Here is a 15,778-nt window from a genome sequence, read left to right on the forward strand (position 1 = left end):
AAACACATATTACATGTCACATTGAACTTAACAACATTCATTACGATTCACTTTTCAACAGTGTCAGTTAGAGATCCTTAAAGGTGCTTGTGCTATCAGTTTTGTTTTCTCATCAATTTTTCTTTTCTTTTCTTTTTTTTTTTTTTTTTCAAAAGTAATCATTATGGCTAAGGGATCAGACTGAAAAAATGATTTTTTTTTTCCCATTTTTTAAAATTATGAAGCAATTTCACATGCTTCCCCGTGCTTAGGTAAAATGAAAATGCAGAACAATCAGTAACAGGTTCATCCACAGCAATAAAATGCAGATGTTAGAAGAAAGGAGCATCCCGAAACACTCTTTAAAACAGAACATTAAGGATAAATATACTCATTTTAACTGATCTATGTAAAACACACATTCATATGTAAATGAGCAAAGAACAATTCTACTCCATAATTGATGTTATTCTTATTTTAAATTAATGCTCAAACTTTCATCAGGCTTGTGAATAATTCACCTTGAACAATGATATTAAAATACAATGCTTAATATGTGATAAATAAATCCATACCTTTCATGAACCCTGCCTCTCTCATCACCTAAAGTAACCGTCACTGTACAATTTTTATTTAGGTCAAAATTCTCACTGTAAAAATGATAGTCTGGTGTTACCCAGCCAACCCAGACACAGGATGGGTCTTGCCCAGCAAATATCCGCAACGAATAAAAATACTGAAAAGAGGAGAAGAATAAATTAGTAATAAAAATCTAAGCCATTTTATGGAGGAATAGTCAAACAACAATTAAAAAAATCTCAATGTACTTGACTTTATCCAACTTTAATAAAAATTATTCACAGCAAGCCATTTTAAATTCTCATCAAATAAAACTAGTATAGTAGATTGACACTGTGAAGTTTATGCCTCAGTCATACAGCTCTATGCATTATTCCTTATACACAGAATTGTATCTTAGCGAATGATTAAACGGCTTCTCTCAGCAGATCAATTTCTGTTGAACACGATACCGCTACTAAATCTACTTCACAAAGTAAGAAGAATTAAGGCACCTCAACATATTTGCTTACCGTAGTAGAAGGAACAGAAATTTCTTGGCTGTGTTTTCTAAAGACAGAGGAACACCAGTAAATTAGTTAAATAAATATATATTATTTAAAAATAAATAAATAAATAAACTTTTCATTCTTAAACTAAGTGTACTTCCATGCATGTAACTCATGCTTGCAGGGTGCTAAGAATTCATGGTATCAGTAAATTAAGCATGCAAAGACTTTTTAGGATGCATATATAGACCCAAAATAGTTGCCTACAGTTAAGGTGGAGAGTTAAGGTTCAAAGGTGCTGAACTGAGCAGTACCTGGGATCTTTAAAAGTCTGTCCACAGTTTTTTTAAATTTATATAGAAGGAAAACTGAACTTTTCCAATAACAATTAACTACTGAACAATAACGTAGATGAACAGCAATACAGTGGGCACAGGACTCAGCTGGTTTTCCAGACCACCTGAAGAGCTTTGTAAATCCCACTGATTTCAAAAGGATGGTGGATGCTTAGCAATGAATGTCCATAAACCTTTCGATGCATCTTTTCTGAAAAGATTTTCTGATGTTGTCTGTATATAGCATTTTGCAGCAAATTTGCTATAAATTAAATAAAAACATCAAAAAACAAAAAATATCACTAATAAACATCCTATATTAATGTGTGCTTAGCACAAAAGTTAATATGAAACCTTGAATGCATAACAACAAGACTAATAGAACATACTAAATTTACATTAGGAGAATTAAATAGGATAACTGAATAAAATCTAAGTCTAACCGTTTTTGGAAAATATCAGATGAGGCATTTTCCACACCCATGCCAAAGTTGAATGATGAACGGAACTCAATAGGCATACTCAAACGACAATATATCATGTCTGAATTGCTGTTCTGTGTGCCAAACGTTTTGTGAGTAACTTTTAACCGAGGTGGACTCTCAATGGTTCCATCAATTCTCCATATCTAAAAATAACAGAAATAATTTTATTATAATACTGTTCCAAGAAAAACACATATAACTTTCAGTAACTAACTGAAGAATAAGGTAAGTGAAAGAGCTAACAAACTTTTCAAAGTTAATTAAGAACTTTATTTAAGACCATGAAACTAGCTCAAAGAGCAAGGGAAGCCAAAGATTCCCCCTATTTTGACTATACTCATTATTTTCAAGATGTTCCATACAAAATTTTCAAAAAGAAAAGCATAGATTTTATTAATTCAATTTATTTACAGTGAACAAGTCACTGAAAAACTGCTTTAAAAGAATCAGCAGTTTCTACCACAATTAGAAGTTATATCATGTAGAATCCTTCAGAAGATCACCGTAAAGCCTGAGCCTGATGTTTTTGCCTGTGCTGAAAAAAATGGTTGTGCTTTTAAACTTAATCAGGGGTAAGAACATTTCAAAAAGTTTTTACGACAGAAATACAGTTGAAATAATCCTGACCAACTGATTAAAATGCTGAGATCATTCAGTTGGAACTGAGTGAAGTAAGCAGATTTTGAAGGAAATGTTCAAAGACAAATACTAGGGATTGTAGTAAAAAGGTAATTAGGAAACCACAGCAGAGTAGCTAACCAAATTTAATTAGGAAACCACAGTCCAAGTAGCTAACCAAAGCAACATAGATTAGTAATATATATACTAGAACAGGTATATTCGCATGAATTATTATACTACCATAAATGAAGTTGGAGATATGAAGATCATATCCAGATGAAGATCATCTCGAATTATCTAAAGATGACTTAATAGATTTATATGACAAACTATCTGATGACAGTAAGTATTAGTAAGGGTTTAATGTCTCAGCTTGCTAAGCAAACAGTTGATAAACAGGTGTCTTCCTAATACGTAACGTTACCTCTATGTGAGGATGATTTTTTGGCACATTGACAAATGTTGGTAAGCGTTTACTGAACCACATAGCAACATCTCGGTTCATATTTACTGCAAAAGGTTCAAAACCTTCTTGAAGGCCACACATTGTATAATACTTGAATGTACTGGCATCCATTCCAAGGTTCATACGTCCAATCTGAGACAGACCCAGTGCGCAAATTGGAACAAAACCTAAGAAAATGATACAAGAACAAACCAACCAACCAACCAACCAAAGCAAAACAAAACAAACAAAAAAAACACACACACACAAAAAACACACAGTAATTAATTTTGAGAAAATAAATATTTTAATTTGAATCCATCTAATGTGAACTAAAATTTAGCTCCTAGACAAGATGCGCACGAAATAATGACAGCAGCAAGGATTTAAAGCTACTTAAATATTAATGGCTAAGATCAACATAATTGCTAGTGAGTACATTGGATATTATAAACACCATGCCATTTATTTAAACATTAATCTGGTTTAACAGTTGTTATTACTAAACTCTGATTTTGTGAAAAATGAACAAAACAATGAAAACAGCTTTTTTGACTATTAGATCTGAAAAAACGAGATTTGATCAAGTTAGTTATTCACTTATTAGAAGAATTGTTTATCTTCATCATTTTTAGACTAATAAACTACCATTGTAAAATGAACTGGACACTGGAACACAAACTTGACTAGATCAAAGCTAATAACAAATGTTAAGTATAATCTGAGGGCACTGAAGTTTCAAATGGACTTTCAGGTGAGGTTGAGGTATCTCACCCTGTTTAAAATTTGTTTTCTTACCAGTGTCTACAGATTTCTGGCCAACCTTCATCTGTCCATCATTTATGATAAACAAATATAGATTTATTTAATGAAGGCATTTTTATGACCAAACATTTTCAATTTCCAGGTAGCAGACCATATCAGCAATAATAAAAGGATGTTGAATGATTATGCCATCTCTTCTGGTACAGAACTCAGAGAAACCGCAGTGAAAAGCCAACAGTTCCAGTACAACAGAAATTCTCTCACACTTCAACCTTATGCCTTCAGGAAAGCTCTCTTAATTGTGTCCCTTATTCTTTACCCTTAGAAAAGCTGTATCAATGGTCAGACCAAAGATGGACACTGAATAATTGTGAAGTCTTCTGTTAATTATTAATGGGCATGTAACTACTATCAGTTGGAGGAGATATCCCTTCAAAGAAAATGTAAAACAATTTGAAAATAACCCCTGCCCCCAATAAAGTCATGTAGATACATGTGTTCAAAAAAGAATGAGAAACAAAAAAAGAAAAAGAGTCCAGGAGAAGGAGAAACGAAGATAAACTATGAATAGGATGGGAAAAAAATTACAAATCAGACTCAAATTTACATTTATGTTGCAAAGATTTGTTCTTTTGGTTCAACCTCTTACCATATAGCACTCATTTTTGTCCTTCAGAAGCAAGAATACAATTAACATAAAATGTGTTTGCTCCAGTGAGAAAATCAATTCTATAGTTTGAGCTTCTGGGAATTTTTCTAGGTGCTTATTATTACTGCTACTTGCTATCACTGAAGTTCAGCCCTGAGAGTAAGCCTAGAAAGGCTTGAAGAAAATTCACCTGTTTTGATAGTTGGAGTTCCATTGTATCTACTTGTGGCTGAAGGAAAAATAAAAGAAAACCAATTTGTCCTCTCAAAGTATATTTTTATGAAGTTAAAGTGTACTATGATTTGAAGGCTTACATCAGTGAAATAAGATGTAAAGGCACTGATGGAAATACTCAACAGGAACAGACTGTAAGCTGGAGCAACTGAGAATCAAAACTTGTTAGGTTTGTGTAGCAGCAATAAGTGCAACAGGATCCTTAAAATTTCCCAATGAAATTTCCACAGACTATAAACTAAAGCAGAATTTGAAGCAGCAGCTTAAAAAAATCTTTGCATATGTCAATACTATTTAGAATGTTTTTAAAAAGAGGAAAGAAAAGTCTGTGGATATCATAGCATTAAGTATTGCTAAATGGAATTTGTTTAGTACTCTTGATTAGCAATAAAATAACATTTTTTCTGCTTCTCCAAATGAGAGATTGTTATAAAGTGACAGGAACAGCAATGAAAAGACTTTTGGTTATATGTTAGATAGTCAGTGAGGGAGGAGCTCATAAATAACACAATGAAACCTATAGTGAGTAATTCCCAAAGACAACCAAAAACCTATTTGTAATGCTGAAGTTGACAGCTGTCTAAAAAATGCTGTCAGGCACACTTTAACTGTTATTCTGGTATTTGCTATGCTGATTTCAGGTGGCAATTCTGCCTGGTGAATGGGATTGTTTAATACTATGTTTTCATATAGCTTGGTTGAAAAACACCATAATTACCATAGTTTTAGCAGATCCTTTGGACTTCAGCATTCTGTACAAATTTCTGCTTTCAGAAAATTTTTAGAAGAAAGTTTATGTCTAGTAGCTAGCAACTCTTGATATTGAGAAAATGAGATACAGATTACATTTAAGCTTTTCACCTGAATAATTTGAAAACAGTATAACATCATGGTAAATTTCACCACTGCTCCAAGTACAAAATTGGTGGGGTGATATTCTGTGGCATTAGGGCATAAGGAGCTCAAAACCATGAGTACAAGGAAGTTTAAGAATTAACTGGAAAAAACAAAACAATGTATATAATAAATCTTATTTTGCAGCTTCCTAAGCCATTATTGACAGACTAGTTTTTCTGCTTTTTTTTTTTTTTTCTCTTTCCTCATAACCATGCAAATATAAAAAGAAAATTACCACTTTCTATTCCAAAGTCAGCAAATGCAAGTTCTGAACCTTTACTGGTTATAAGCAATTCTCCATTCAAAGTAAAGATAATGGATTTGTCATCCAAGTTTATCATGCAACCAACCACATCTCCTGGTTGCCAACTTCGTCCAAAGAATCCACTGCCTTGATGCCAACGCTGGCCCTAAATAAAACAAACAAATAAACAAGCAAACAAACAAGTAGATAAACACCATGCTAAAATTCAAAAATAACACATGCATTTTCAGGAAAGAGAAATCTGAAAAAAAGGTACTAGTCAGTCAAGAAGAGAATTATTTTATAGACAGCTAAAATTATCGAGTGTAACATTCTAAGTGAATAAAGCTTTATAATTCATTTAGAGCAAACAATGAAACAATTAAACAAGGGCAAAATTCTACCCTTAATTTTTGTTTTTCTTACTCTTTTACTTTCCAGGATCTCAAACTAATTCACAAGCAGTACTAACTTTCACGTAATTAAGTTAGTATATTAGTTATTTCATATAGTGAACCAAAGGCACCCTAACTTCAGTAATATGAAAATAATAATTTAGAACCTGGATAATAATCAATGCTTACTGGACTCCACTTCTTACATGCAGTGTCATTATCATCCTTCTGGTCCTTTAATAAACAATGTGCAAAAAGCAAAAAAGACAGAAAGGGAAAACACATCTGTGGAAGTTGTGTTTTGTTGTCCAGTTGTTGAAAAAATATTTTTGTGAATTATCACTTCAAAATAATAATAAAAAAAAAGTGAATGGTGAAGTTTCTTTACTCTTACAATAGACTTCCTTACTAAGGTGGTATATCCTAGGAAGATAGATATAAAACAACGCACCTTTGTTAGCATAATTACAATGACCAGAACCAAAATGCAGATATAATTCAGGAAGAAACAGAGTCCAGAGATATCTTTATATGAATGCAAAATATTTCCATAGTTGAACTGGAGTATACAGAGAAAACATATACTGTCATCTTCTGCTTAGCCTATTCATAGGTAAAAAATAATACAAAGGTAAGAATGCACTGACTTTGCTTCCTTCAAAAACAAATGCTTGGTCATCAGCTCCCAGTTCTATGTCAGGTCTACAGCCTGGCCTGGCCCAGCCAACACGCATGTCTCCACCTGTCACAGCTTCAAATTCAAAGTACCACTTTCCAGACTTCACTGCATAAGACTGTTCAACTCTGAAAAAACGTATCTTGTCAATGCTGACTTTTTCCGTTGTTTGATCAGCTGCAAAAATGAATAAGTAGAAAAAAAAATCACCGTATTTCGTAATTAGATGAAACTATAAATGCCACAGTTTAGTTTTTCATCTGTCCCAACTGTTTTCTGTCTCAGAAAACAGCCATTATCTACCCTTGTAAGTTGAAGAGCCTTCATAGTAAATGTTAGAAAAGGAGGAAAAATAATCAGCATACAGATGCAGCATACGTGTAGATGTAGTGCTTAGTGACATGGTTTAATGTTGGACTTGGCAGTTCTAGGGTAAAGGTTGGACCAGATGATCTCTGAGGTCCTTTTCCAACCTAAATGATTCCATGATCCTATACAGAATGAGTGACTATCAAATATTTATAATCAAAATATTTCAGTGACTATCACTCTATGCAGAGCCACAAACATATACTTGACTGGAGAAGACATCAGAAGTGTAAGATTACTACACACAACACAATCCAATGCTAAAAATCCAATGAAACTTTAACTAAAGCTGCACATTATCTATTTTACTAGTAATATTGGTAAGATAAGCAATGTATGTAGCTTATATACTTAGGAATTTGGATTTTAAAAATCTTTTTAAAGGCAAAGTAGCTTTACCTTTATTATATTAGAACTATTAATAAATTACTCTTGAAACATTACAGCTGCAGTGTCTAAAAACAAGAACTGTAACGTGAGGTATCTGATTATTTTTCCAATACTATCTTAATTTTAGATAAGCATACATGTATTTCAAGCTTTTCATGCAAAATGAAGCAGGAAATAATGAACTGTCTCTGATCACAATTTCAGAACATTTTAAACAGCAATTTCCAAATGAAAATTAGTATGTCTACACACTACAGATTTTCTCCAATCTGAAAATCACAGAAACTATAATTATTGTACAATCAGCTAAAAACAATCTTTCAAAAAACATATGTAACATACAAGACATTAAAAAAGTATATTTGCACCTTTCATTCAAGTCCACAGCAGAAATATATAGTATTAATTCATCCCTTATATGTTTTGCCTATCTATTCCAGTGTCTTTTTTTTTTTTTTTCCTAGCACTGAGGGGAAAAAAAAGGCCATGATTCTTACTGAATGTACATACCTATTTCTTGGTCAGGTGGCTCAACACTATAACCATAGCCTGCAAATGTTCTAACAGCTTCACGGAGGCTATCTCTGTTCGATTTTTTAGTACGTTCATCTAATAATGCATATGGCACTAGCCGAGGATTACGTTTGTTCTTTAGATCCTAAAAGGAGTTATAAAAAAGAACAAAAAGAAAATTGCTTTTAAACATGACAAAGAATGCATATAATGAGACAGATTGTATTCTAAAATAATGTTAGGATTACAAGAAAAAACTATTGATGAAGAACAGTTCTGTGAATGAACAGTTCTAGGTCAAAAGAATATTAAGCCCAATTGTTAAGGATGTTAAAAAACTAAAGACAAGAATGAAAGAGAAGAATGCAAATATATACTCTGATATCCTGCAGTTGCAGCCATGCAGGCCTGATAATGTACTCAGACCTGCATAAGCAAAGCTTTTTTCCCTGCTCCTTCCACTTTTTCCTGATTTCCCAATACATTCAATATTTACCCTCTTATTTAACACTCCCAATTGATGTTCTAAAATACAAAATGTCATATCCTTTGCTTACTCTAAATGTGCCTAAAATGTCCATACCTGCTGAATGCCATAGGTCCATCCTTGCTTTATTCTGTCTTTTGCCCAGACATTATGTGCATTTTCTGCTAGTTTGTCAACTAGGAATTCTTGAGAAGGTAACAATTTCACTTCAGAAAGATCAAGAGGGGCAGGTTTATATCCATTTGACATCATGTAACTGTAAGTCAACAATGGAAAACAGAGAGGTAAGATAGCTCACTGATAGTATTTAAATTCTATTGGGCATTCATAGCATAAGGTTCACTTTCTCCCTCCACTTTTCCTGCTCTCTCTTTCCTTTCCAAAAGTTCTAAATTGCATTCGGTCATTAATTAGGACGTTTTATGTATACACATAAAATTTTTATGTATATACATTTTATGTATATACACTCTATACTGTAGCAGAGTTTCTCATTTTCTACCTTCATTGGGTTTATTTGCACACAAACTAATTAACTGTGACCTAGCTCTGTGTGTCGGAACTCAAAAAAGTTGCTGTGAAAACCTGTGAAAAAAGTTGTCTGTGTGATAACCTCTCATGAAATTATTTTTATGTATAAACCTTTTGCATTATTAAGTACTGTTTCTGATGCAAGTGTGTAAAGATTGCATTACCATTTTTTCAACAGAACAAAACATATTGTAACTTGTTCTTCCCACATTTCTATTGAGCAGTAAGTCTAGCAGTTTTTTAGCAGTAGGTATTAATGCTCCTCTTCAAATAGACCACTCTGCTCAAACCACGTAACTTCCATTTCTTAACAACACTCAGATAATGATGTTAAGACCTTTTTTGTTCTGTTATTGAAGACAACAGTATGAAAATGGTATTATGTTTGACTGCTTGCAGTATGAACCTCAGTAAAGGTTCTTTTCCCCTTTTTTAAAGGCATCTAATGAATCCAGATTACCATCTTCCATATCATAAAGCTCTTTATTTTACTACTTTGTTTAAAAACCTAACTGAATTTCTCATGGATGAAGGTGTTCGGGGAAGACAGTTTATGGGATTATAAATGAATGTAAAATGGCAAGTATCCAAATCACCGCTCCTGTCTTCAAGTTTTCTTGAAGAACAGGACTTTAGCTTGTCCCAGGAGGACTGCAGAATCCCCACAGAAAAGGCTAAAATGTAGACATAATGCTCAATTCATTTTCACCACACTTTACTGATTACTACTGATTTACTGGGTGATTACTACTGATTACTGTAATTACTACTGATTACTTATTATAGATCACACACCTATTTCAGCTCCCTGACTGTCATAGTTTAGCTAGCAAGTAAAAACTGAATTAAAAAATAATAGATTTTGTGCAATAATCTACACACGTACATTTCCAAGCAACATGCAACATTTTACAACTCTCATTTTCTGTTTATTATTATTATTGTTATTATTATTATTATTATTTTCCTCTTGTATTTGTTTTCCAAGTTGTACAGACTGAAGAAAATCTTTAAAGAGATGTATTAATAACATCTCTGGAAATGCATACGTTGACCAAACTTTTTTTTGGAGGGGAATAAAGGAGAGGTGTAAAATGAAACCGGAAGTTATGGAGAAAGGCTATTTCAAGATCAATTTACTATTCATACATTATGCATACTCTGCTTTGCTCTGTGACAGAAAAGCACTGAAATGTTGCTTTCAACTTTGGAATACCTATTCTAAGACCTCATCACATTTACACCACATGCAATTTTATGTCTATGTAGCTATTTGTGTCTCTCTGAATCACTCCAACAGGTGATGTAAAGCAGCAGTATTCACAGTCAACCACCATCACAGGCAGACAGGCAGTAGATCAACCAAGCACTCAAGGCTCCTATAAAGTTGTGTTTGTTTGTTTGTTTAAAAAAAACAAAACAACATTACAATATTTTTCTTTACTTAATACGCTGGTGTTGCAACTGATATATGATAGCTAGCATAAGGTACATACTTTTTAGGAAGCTTGACTTTTTTAAGATCTTCCTCTGCTGCTGGATTAGAATGAACAATGTGACACCCAAGGGCCAAAAGGGTTCTACCAATACAGAAAAATGACAGTATTAAAGCACAATACTGTAGGGCTCACCCAGTTTTCTTTATCTTTGTTTTTAGTATAAATACACAGAACTACTGATATTTAAAAAGCAGTAAAGTCATTCAAAATGATGGAATATCAAAACCCAAATACTTTAAGTTTCCCCAAAAATAAAATAAAAAAAATAAAACTACAACATGTAAACAAGTACAAATCTGTGCATTGAAATCATGCCATTTTGATTAAAGCCAAAAGGGTTTGGTGTTGTTTTCTTCTTTGTATGTCTGTAGAGATAGGTGTTTCTAAATCTTTCTGAATGCGTTCCTGGAACTTCTAGCAAAATCAACAGAACACACTCTGATTGAGATATCCTAATGAGGTAGCATGTTTTCGTATCTTATAATAATATAATATGCTTGAATAAAAAATAAACAAACTTTTAATTCAAAGCTCACTTGAGAGTTTCAGTTGACATTTGCAGATTATAATTCTTCTCTGTCTCGGGTAATTTTGAGAATTCTACAAGACAAGGGTGATGCCTTTTATTATCATCCCGTATCTGTAACGAAGCAACAGAAAAGAACATTTTCCTGATATCAGAATCAAGTCAGGATCTGACAATTATAAACTGAGTAAAGAATCAATTAATTCTTTGAAATAAATAAAACAATACAATTTATCTTTACTCAATGACAGTTACACATGATTATATAAATGAACATTCTTATTATTCATTTAAAATGTACACTATAAGTACTCTCCCATAACCAACAAAAAATAGAAAAAATATAGCTATTTCATGGATTCTGCATAAATACATGAATCACATGAAAGCAAGCCTGCAAACTCAATGAAGATTTCTACTGAAAACCTGAGCAATATATGGAGAAAGTCCTCAAAAACCCTACTTCTGTTACCAATAGAAGTGAATTTCCATATGGGACTTACTGCTTGGTATCTCTTTGATCCCAATGTTAGAGTAACCAAAAAATTAGATGTGGAGTTACTCGCTATTGGTTATGATTTTCAGTAGAATTCCATCTTGGTTTAAATAGGATGTTTCCAATGAATGTATTTATTCACACGATTCGTAATAGCTACAGTGTTAGAATATGTGCCTTCACACAATCACAGAATCACAGAACTGTAGGGGTTGGAAGGGATCTCGAAAGATCATTGGGTCCAACCCCCCTGCCAAAGCAGGTTCCTCAGAGCAGGCTGCCCAGGTAGGTGTCCAGACAGGCCTTGAATATCTTCAGAGAAGGAGACTCCACAGCCTCCCTAGGCAGCCCGTTCCAATGCTCTGTCACCCTCAGTATGAAGAAATTCTTTTGCATGTCAGTGCAGAACTTCCTGTGCTCTAACTTGCAGCCATTGCCCCTTGTCCTGTCTCCACAAACCACTGAGAAGAGGTTGGCTACATCCTTCTGTCCCCCACCCCTCAGATATTTATATACATTGAGGAGATCCCCTCTCAGTCTTCTCTTCTCCAGGCTGAGCAGATCCAGGTCTCTCAGCCTTTCTTCATAGGGAAGATGCTCCAGGCCCCGTATCATCTTTGTGGCCCTCCGCTGGACTCTTTCCAGGAGATCCCTGTCTTTCTTGTACCGGGGAGCCCAGAACTGGACACAGTACTCCAGGTGAGGCCTGACCAAGGCAGAGTAGAGGGGGAGGATCACCTCCCTTCACCTGCTGGCCATGCTCCTTTTAATGCATGCCAGGATCCCATTAGCCCTCTTGGCCACAAGGGCACAGTGCTGGCTCATGGTCAACCTGTCATCCACCAGGACCCCCAGGTCCTTCTCCTCAGAGCTCCTCTCCAGCAGGTCGTCCCCCAGCCTGTACTTTGGGTTGTTCCTTCCCAGGTGCAGGACTCTACACTTGCTCTTATTAAATCTCGTTTGGTTTCTAAAATCTCATTTGGTTTCTAAACTTTATGGTGCAAAATTGTCTCCTAATTATTAGTTATTGTCTCCTACTAGTTAACATGATCATCTCCTATTATTAATTTATTTTCTGTGTACATGCTTACAAACCTCCTCTAAACACTCTGCTAAAATTCCCAGTCTGATAGCATGTTTCTGTCTGGTAGCACATGTTGCTGCTAGCACAAATGTGCTACATTCTGGTAGCACATTTAACCTAATATGACAGGATATGACATTCAAAACATACCTTGCCATATGTCCAGCCCAGTTCTATTTTATTCATTCCCCACAGTTCATGGATATTTTCAGCTAGTTTGTCCCTGATCTTTTCAAGATGAAAAGGAAGAGCAATCTAAGAAAAGAACATAGCAATTCCACACATAAGAAAAGGTTTCAGTGACCAAACCCTGTAGATCCAAGATGATCTAGTTTAGTCAAAAACACACAAATGATGAGTTGCTAAAAGAAAGGTGGCAAGCTACCTTAGTTTTTATATTGCTAATTTACATTTGTTGAGTCATATTTTCCTATCCCATAATGGCACACTTAACATACCTGACTGGTGTCTATAGGACAAGGGATAAAGGAAGCTTGGGAGAGGAATTGTGTTGTACCCAGCAAATCCCTCACTCCATCAGAATCTCTCTTGTATTCTTTCACTGGTTCCAGTTTCATCTTCTCTTTTGGAAGCAAGGCTTCATAGCAGGGAGCATAGCCAGCAGGAGGTAGAAATTTAAACTCTCCGTGACGTCCACCCAATAAGAAACGAGCTCTGTGCAATTTACAATGAAGAAATACTCTTAAATACTCAGCATATACTAACATTATAAATACATCATTTAGAGCCATAAACATTTTCTTGAAAACCAAGTATAAAAATGGTGGTTTATTTCATGCTTTGAAAAACACCAAAAAATTACCAGGCATTTCTACGAGCAGATGCCATTAATTACATCATCATCTACCAACTATTTTTGGGCATCTGTTTTTAGCCAAAGCAAAAATAATTATCAGTGCAGTGGTGTATTTTGAAAAAAATATATTTCTTATTTAAAATCAAATGGCTGTAAGTTTAGTGAAAGTTCTAATATATTTAAATGATTGGGAAAATCTAACTTAATTTGGACTGGTGCCATAAAACTACCACAGGGACTATTTATACACCGCTAAGTTTTTCATGTAACTTCTCAGTGGACTCATGCAGGCAGCTGGATATGGATATATATATGGATAAGAATCCACTAAAAATAGGATATGGTGAAACAAAAGGCCCTGTAGTCATAATACAGAAATCAAGCAAACAAAATTACAGCAAATGCTACAACTGGGAATGAGTTTCAAACAAATAGCTTGGATCCCTGCTAAACCCCTGAAGTTTTCTTTCTCCTCAGATATGTACTTTTCATATAAACATAAGAATATATCAGGAAAAATAAACACTATCTGACTTTATATTTGGATCCTTACATAGGCCAACATTGGAGGTAAACAACAAAAAAATCACTGATTATTATCTCCAGGAAACAATCCACACATTTCTCATGATAGTGTGACCAGAAGAAGTTTATACCATTTTTTACTTGCACTTTTAGAAATACTAGAACTGTCAGACCAACAGATTTCACTGACAGTAAAAGACTCCAGTAACATATTTAAAGAGAGGAGAAATAGCATGACACAAGCTTTCTCAAACTCATACATACGTACAAGTCACAGATAACTGAAATGGTTCAGTGTTCACAAGAAATGTATTATTATTGATTACTCCTACTAAGCTTATACTTTCTAATTTAATGTTATAAATACCTTGCTTTAATTATTTGAGTGTTCCCAAGGTAGCTAAATATCTGAGGAGACAACTTTGAGCTTAAAGCTTTCTTTATAGCAACTCTCCAAACAGATTAAAAAACTTTTTTTTTTTTTTTTTAAAGGAGGTTAATTTCATTTTGAGACCTAGAATTTTAACTTTCTAAGTAGGCAAAAGCCAAAGAAAGAATTGAAAGGAAAAGACTTTCACGCATCCTTTGATGACTACATTCCAGTAAATAGCTCCTTGCTTCCTGCCAACTCGGTCAATTTTTCGTTGTTTTAGCAAACTATTCAATCTCATAGGGTCTTTATGATGGTATCATTCCTGCCAAAACCTGTTTTCTCCTTGCTCTTCACTGCATTTCCTTAAGCCTCCACACAAGCTATGGAGTCCTAATTCTGCAGACTCTTTTGATAACCTGATTACTGAAGGAAGCTGTGGCTTTTTGTCTCATTTCAAAATAGATGTTAATATTTCTTTTTCATTTGGAAAAACATATTTTACATTTGCCAGACTTTAAGCTTGAGACGAACCCTCCTGAAAATCAAATATGAAGCAATATAACTCCTAAAAGACAGTTAGAAATTGGTAAACATATTGATTTAGGTCAATTACTACTCTTTTTGCTTTGTTTTGGAATTGGACCATAAATACTTCTATGGTCCAAAAGCACTCTTGATACCTACACCTGCTATTTCAGCAACTTGATAGCAACTGTATTTACTTTTGCTAGCCTGAAAGACAGACAACATTAAGGTAAATAGTCTTTTGCTTATTGCACCTGTGAAAAACAAGACTGCAAGATAACAGCATTCAATGTACCTCGTACTTAATTACAAAAAGCACCAGGCACTCAAAGATGCTGACTTTTCATCTCAACACATACAGACTATCCAACTATTCATCTAAAGACATCCAGCTTTAATAATGTGTTAGACAGTTGATTTAAATTTAGTCTCATTTCATTTCTCTGTCTCTGCTTTTACACTTTTTTTTTTTTGTTATTTTTAATGGGATAAATAAATCTTTATAGAAGAAAAAATTCTCAGTAAAAATATGCTGTATAAATTCCTCTATTATCTGAATAGCTATATTGTAGTACTACAAGCATAGCTAATAGCACCATTGTTGTAGGGAGAAAAAAGGACAGATATGGAGAAAATGCCTATGGTAAAAAGAATGAAAGACAGTCTGAACAAGCAGGTGCTGAAAAGGGTTAAGAGGGGAAAAACTGATGCTGGAATGATCAAAAAGACTCAGAATCAGAGACTGAGAAAAGTCAAAGAAAACAGGAAAAACAGGAATGCCACATGAGAAGCAGAAACACAAGTGTTTCCACCCAGTGCAGAACAATCTGTTGCACTCTGTTGTAATAACA

The 15,778-nt window shown here is 34.1% G+C and overlaps 1 protein-coding gene across 13 annotated transcripts in view; it reads right to left on the reverse strand.

The window, feature by feature from the left end:
• RYR3 (ryanodine receptor 3) overlaps positions 1 to 15,778 on the reverse strand; it is a 219,585-nt gene that overhangs the window by 112,838 nt on the left and 90,969 nt on the right. For all 13 annotated transcript variants that reach the window (XM_072038900.1, XM_072038897.1, XM_072038899.1 and 10 more), the window contains exons 20-31: positions 13,146 to 13,362; positions 12,838 to 12,942; positions 11,118 to 11,221; positions 10,579 to 10,662; positions 8,648 to 8,807; positions 8,062 to 8,209; positions 6,764 to 6,969; positions 5,713 to 5,887; positions 2,912 to 3,120; positions 1,825 to 2,009; positions 1,071 to 1,107; positions 555 to 715 (exon numbers count right to left, since the gene is read on the reverse strand). In XM_072038900.1, coding sequence (XP_071895001.1) covers positions 555 to 715; positions 1,071 to 1,107; positions 1,825 to 2,009; positions 2,912 to 3,120; positions 5,713 to 5,887; positions 6,764 to 6,969; positions 8,062 to 8,209; positions 8,648 to 8,807; positions 10,579 to 10,662; positions 11,118 to 11,221; positions 12,838 to 12,942; positions 13,146 to 13,362 — 1,791 coding nt within the window. The remainder of the gene's footprint in view (positions 1 to 554; positions 716 to 1,070; positions 1,108 to 1,824; positions 2,010 to 2,911; positions 3,121 to 5,712; positions 5,888 to 6,763; positions 6,970 to 8,061; positions 8,210 to 8,647; positions 8,808 to 10,578; positions 10,663 to 11,117; positions 11,222 to 12,837; positions 12,943 to 13,145; positions 13,363 to 15,778) is intronic.

Source organism: Anas platyrhynchos, chromosome 5, assembly GCF_047663525.1.
Source record: "Anas platyrhynchos isolate ZD024472 breed Pekin duck chromosome 5, IASCAAS_PekinDuck_T2T, whole genome shotgun sequence".
Lineage (NCBI taxonomy): Eukaryota > Metazoa > Chordata > Aves > Anseriformes > Anatidae > Anas > Anas platyrhynchos.